Genomic DNA, 6,315 nt, shown 5'->3' on the forward strand with positions numbered 1-6,315 from the left:
CTAACCTCAACCATGACCAATTCACCTAACCATAATCTGATAGATTTAATTACAATTAACGTACCTACAGAGGTGACGACAAACGAGTACACACACACACACACACACACACACACACACACACACACACTCACTCAACTCTTAATTAATCCTAATCTGTAAGGAAAAATGTAAAAATTGAATTAAAACGATTATTAAATAGAATTTCGGCCTATAAAGTTTCCATGTTTCTGCTGGAGTATATATGTGATAATGGGAATACTATAGGATTATTATTATGACTGAATATAAAACACGCAGTTAAACACCAAACCATATACATTGTTAAATCCCCGTAGGAGTAGTCCGTAACAGGGTTGGTCAAATGCATTTGCAGTATGATTTTTGTCCTAATATATTAGTTTGGATAATAATACTTAAATCCAACATGAGCGTGAGTGTGTGTAATAATTTTGTTGTGGAAGATCTTCTAGTTCCAGCTATTTTTGTTTTAAGGTATACACGCTTTTTACCGTTTACATTCACGGTTGTAGTTTTTCAGTAGCGCCGTCATAACGAGGGTTTTATAGATATCAGATATCACTGCTTTCAAAGATCATTTTCTTTACTCTCGAAAATAGTCAAATTTCCTTTAATCAGAGATTATCAACCCAGAGTGTTGATATCAGATATGACTTAAGATAAGTACATTTGGATTTTTACAGAAGCCTTATATATAGGACAAGTGGTAAACATGAGGTTTAAATGTAATGATTCCGAAAAATAATCTAGTAATAGTCTAAAAAATTACTATTTTTTTTTTCTCCTCGAATGTGAATTTTTCGACATGCGGACATGCTTCATCATATGTGTGTCTTCAGCTCATGTAGCTCCGAGGCGAACACGAGCATAAAGGCCCGCATTGTTTACTGGGGGGGGGGGGGGGGGGGGGGAGAACAGTATGAGAGAACAGTGCGCACCTCCAGGGCCACAGTGTCTTTGAAATGAGCAGTGGTCCTCCAGGGTGTGGGGACAAAAAGGGGGATTTGTATGATTGTGATGATGTATGTAGTATATGCAAATATGCTTTGTAACGTGGTTAGTAAGTAGCTTATGGTGTAGACATTGCATTGTGCATTGATCCCTGCAAGAAAACATTTTTCAAACAAATCATTCTGTTATTTCGTGATTATCCTAATTGTGACATATTGTTTCACGTGGGGTGTTCATTGCCTTGGGACTGTTCTCTTGTGCATGCATGGCCGTGCGTTTCTCCCTGCAGCCTATATGGCTCAGTCCATGGAGTCACATTGTTTCATGTCACAGCACCAAAATACCACCCGTGCTCATGTGACACAGAAACTGACAGAAGCTCAGGACTTCTTCAGATATGTGACGGTTTTTGTCAGTGTAAATATAGAGGACGGCGCGCAGGTCTGGAATTGAACCTCCATCCTCCACCCACAATACCAAAATATTTCCTCATGGAGTATTTTGCGTTGCAGTGTTGGGAGCAAGGGTGGAGCGCAACAACATATTTTGCATATCACGTGACGCCGTATTAACAAATCAACAATTACCCAGGCTTTATTCTTCAGGAGTTGCTAAAAGGCTTTGCAAGAAGACGCGTTTGAGGGGAGCTCCATGGAAATGTGTGAGCGGAATCCGTTAAATCCCGGCTACGTTGGTTCTCTGCTGAATTTCGCTCCACCTGATTCGCTTTATTTCTCCAACTTGCGGGGCAATGGAGCCCACATACCCGGGCTGCATCAGCTCCCGTACAATAGGAGAGAGGTGTGCACGCTCCCGTGGACTTCCTCAAGTTCGTGCACGTCCAGAGGAGCACAGCCACCAGCAGCAGCAGCAGCAGCAGCAGCAGCAGCCGCACAGAGCCGCGCCCTTCGGGGGCTACTGTCCCGCCGTTCTGTCCAGCTCCGTGTCTCTGAACTCCTCCGGCGGCCACATCAGGGCGCATTTGGAGGAGCCCCTTCGGTGCTTCCAGGACGCGGGCCACAAGGCGCAGGAGGCTGCGAGGAGAGATGAGGTTTACACCGGGGAGCACGGGGCGCTGAGTGACGGCGGATACTCGGATGTGCACGGCCGGCCTCACGGTGCTGCGGCCCAGACAGATGCGGAGTCAGCAGGCCCGTTAAATGTGAACGGCACCAAGCAGGAGCACGACCCTCTGCAGCCTCCAGCGAGTAACGCATGCTCCAGGACGAGTTTTACTGAAGGTTAAGTAGCATTTATATTCATTTAATGGTTTCTACCATTTCTACTATTAATAATGCTCCTAAAAAAAACCACCATGATACCACAAGGATGATTTGATATGTGCTCATGTGTCTTATTTTATGGCAAGAATGCTTTATTCAGTATTAGACGTCATCATTATAGAAATATTGTTAAAAAAAGAATTATATTCAGGCATATTGTGTACGTGTTCAAGTCCCTTTATTTCTCATATGGCATCAGTTTTATTCTAATATTCCTATAATCTCCAAGTAGATGCTACTTTTCATAGTAATATCACTAATTTCGCATTCACACTGTAGACGTGCCTCCTTACAATTGCAATATTATTTAACCATATTTTTGAAAGGCACTAGCAGCTCTATATATGGACAGTGCCACCGGGAACTCTTATTTCCCTCCAGAGCTTCTAACTGTTGATGAAGTTGGTGTTAATTTAAAAGTGTAAAACTCTGCCTCTCCTCTCCAGGTGCCCCGTGGTGCTCGTCTCAAGTGAAAATCCGCAAGAAGAGGAAGCCTTACTCGAAGGCACAGCTGGCTGAACTTGAGAATGAATTCATGATGAACGAGTTCATAAACAGACAGAAGCGCAAGGAGCTGTCAAACAGATTGGACCTGAGCGACCAGCAAGTGAAAATATGGTTTCAGAACCGCAGGATGAAGAAGAAGCGGCTCCTGATGCGCGACCAGGCTTTCTCCGTGTACTGATGCGATGACCTTTGGACTTGATCGTGACCAGCAGCGCACAGAATATGTTGTGTTGTGTGTGTAGGGTATGAATGTTGCAGCACATCACGAGCCCTCTCGGGTTTAAGGCATTGACGTGTATTTATAAATATGTAAAGTGTTTACAGTCAAATCACAAAATGGTCTATACAGTTGTATCAATGATCACACAAGGAGGGCCAGGAAGATTAATAGTAGCCTAATTTAAGAATTGATTACGGATTAGATTTACGCAGTGCTCGTCCCTGACTGGGATTCTCCAAATGCGCAGGAGGCCTCCTGATGGGCCGTGGTGCGTTTTAAATAAACCTGTGAGACTAATTCTTTCTCATCCAACACAAGCGTCCCTCCAGTTTAAACAGGATTATAGTCCAGTCTGTCTTTGTGTATTTTTATAAGATGGCCTGCGCATGAAGTGTAGGCCCAAAACAGTCAAGTTTCATGTTATACCGACGGATAAACATCGTAAAACAAAAAAGTCAGTATTTCAAATGTATTATAGCTGCATGCCTCCCCCCCCCCCCCCCCCCCCCCTCCAGTTTATTGTGAGTCTGTTAAAATAAGCAACGTTACATTTTGTTCCATGTGTGACCGCGTCCACATTCAAGGTCGCTGTGTGGAGGAGAAACAATGCGCCGCATTCAGTGGTGGAAAGTGGTTTCCTTTTAAATGTCTGTAAAACAACGCGAGTTTGTGGATGTGAAACGTTCAGGATTGTTTTCCACATTTTCCACTGTGCTGAAGTAAGATTTCATTTTCATTTTCAAACCTGGTTTTTGTGTCGCTACAAACAAACATGGTTGTACAGTCCCACATGAGATTGCATTGGAATCACTCTTGCTTTGAACCTCTGTCCTTTATAACTATACTTGATTAATATTAAATAAAGATATTTAAACTTCGGATTTGACTTATTTTAAAATATCATTCCATAAAGCATGTTATTGGTTAATATGGAAAATGTGAATGCGACCGGTCGTCTCTTTACGCACGGACCAGAGATCTTGAAAAGTACCCGCAACCTGAGATAAATTATAAATACTCCATCCTTTATAACTATACTTGATTAATTTAATAAAGATATTCAAACTTCAGATTAGAAACATTTTAAAATATAATTCCATAAAGCATGTTATTGGTACACATGAAAATGTGAATACGACCCTCCATCTCTTTACGCACGGACCAGAGATCTTGTAAAGTAGCCGCAACCTGAGAAGAAACACATTTATAAATAAATAACATTTTAAATAACCTGTAAATAACTTATTGAACATCATTGTAGTCTTTTTATATTTGTATGCAGGTAATTAAACTGCGAATTGTATCCACAACGAGGCTCCACTTTTACAGACTTGCAAATTCAGGATCTTTCAGTCAGTCGGTCACTATTTGGTCAACATATTTATCTTTTGAGTTTATATAAACTCACACCAGTCTGCACCTCGTCCCACAAAATGTTAGGAATTATTAGTAAAATGGATGTCAGAGGGATTTATCCAGGAAACATCGATGGTCATGTCTGCGGTGATGGAAGACAAACAGCTTATGCGATCGTCCTTATACCTCTTCCTTAGGATAAACAGAATAGTCCTCACTACAGAAAAGGGTGTATGGACTTATAAATGCATGCATAATGAAAAATATTAGTTTCTTTTATACCAAAAATCTTTATTTTTGAATAAGAAATTAAACGTCCTGGCTTGCAGCTTTACCATGTGCAAATATCTGTCCTCGCCTGTTCAAAAAGAGAAGTACACATTTGAATATAGTAACACAAAGCCGACTGTAATATTTCATCATAATCATCCACTTTATTCTCAATTCTAAATTATTTCGCTAATGCATCAAAATAGTACATTTTCCTATATTTTCTGACGATTGGCTCCTATGTGCTTACGTAATATTTGGCTCTTCTCCTCCTTCTTAGCGCTGATGCGTAATTCCTCCTCACAGTCGACGCATAACACAGCAGCAGTTCACAGCCACAGCCAAGACCTCCACACGCCAGTTGGACCGAGGGTAGATACTGTGCCTGCAACCAAATGGATCTGGTGCAACTCAAAAGTTTTTTATTTCACTGCAAACAAATTTGGAATGGGGGTTTATGCGACAAATGAGTTTCCTCTGTGCGTATTAGAAGACATTTTGTGGACGTTGTGGGTTTTTCGATCATATATAGTCGTTTCTATTTTCCAAAACACTTCACTGTGATGTTAAGTCTTCTGTTTCCACATTTTGGTTTCTACAGACTGGTTTCTACAATATTTAACGCTAATGCTCAGTCTGGTTCTGAAAGCAAAGATCCAAGATGCAGCTATTTCAGAATAACCCACCTCCAACTGACATGAAGCCTTACAGGAGACTGGATCTATTAATGGTCCCTCCCATTGCATCATCATCATCACGTCATCATCACCTCATTACTGCTACTATTGTGTCCCTGTAACATTGCAGTCATATTATAGCTTCATGAAAGTCACAGTAACATTTCCATCCTGTAATTTGTAATGAAATGTGAAGAGATGTGTTTTCCATCAGTGACAGGTCTCAGATCATCATTCTTCTCCGTTTTTGGCCGAGGGCTTTTATTTTGTTGAGCAATGTGGGCTAAATTTGTCCGTTATAACCTTCACAGTGTTGTTGGGTTGTTTGAATGCATGATATTCGTATTCTGCGCCCATAGGCTGCAGGCCTGTTGTTCCCCAGCGTCTTGGACTCCCAGTTTAAAATCCTTACCACACGCTATACTTCTCCTACTGTTAGTTTTTATTGCTCAGACTATTTTGAAGAGCTGTACGCTGAGTTTTCTCTGTGTACAACACGTAACGTTGTCCCTCTGTATTTGTTATTTTATTGCTTTACTGCCAAACGCAGACAGACTGCGCCATTGCTCCGGCTCCTTTCAGATAGTGGGGGCGCCAAAACAAAGTTAAGGTCAAGTTAGTAGGACGTGCATCGATACTTTCCACAATATTGGCATAATGTTATTTCTTTGTAAGGTTATGAGGAGTATTTTACATAGTATACATTTTTACTCATGAATGTGAACGGTTTTAAAGTAGCATCTTGCTTGGATTTGGTAAATAAAAGCATTAAAGTGAAGATTACGCACGGCACAGCAACAAGATGATTTAGACTTTTTAAGTTCAAAATAGTAGCCTATGCAGTGCAGAATAATTACAAATGTGAAATATTAAAGTGAGTAAACCAAAGCAAATTCTCTATTGTGGATTTTTGTGCAGTCTTGGAGGATACGTTTAATCTTAGTTAATGAACACGTTGCATTTTTGAGTCCTTCTGAGGTACAAAAGTGAACAGTGCAAAATATAATATTATATAATAATTGTTTAGGAC

The 6,315-nt window shown here is 40.8% G+C and overlaps 1 protein-coding gene across 1 annotated transcript; it reads left to right on the forward strand.

The window, feature by feature from the left end:
- Positions 1-1,623: 1,623 nt before the first annotated feature.
- On the forward strand, positions 1,624-3,841 carry hoxd12a (homeobox D12a). Its single transcript, XM_034574221.1, is given in 3 exon segments — positions 1,624-1,878; positions 1,880-2,213; positions 2,702-3,841. Coding segments are annotated over 3 exon segments (828 nt in total). The 3' UTR covers positions 2,941-3,841.
- Positions 3,842-6,315: the final 2,474 nt, after the last annotated feature.

Source organism: Hippoglossus hippoglossus, chromosome 21 (assembly GCF_009819705.1).
Source record: "Hippoglossus hippoglossus isolate fHipHip1 chromosome 21, fHipHip1.pri, whole genome shotgun sequence".
NCBI classification, from domain to species: Eukaryota; Metazoa; Chordata; class Actinopteri; order Pleuronectiformes; family Pleuronectidae; genus Hippoglossus; species Hippoglossus hippoglossus.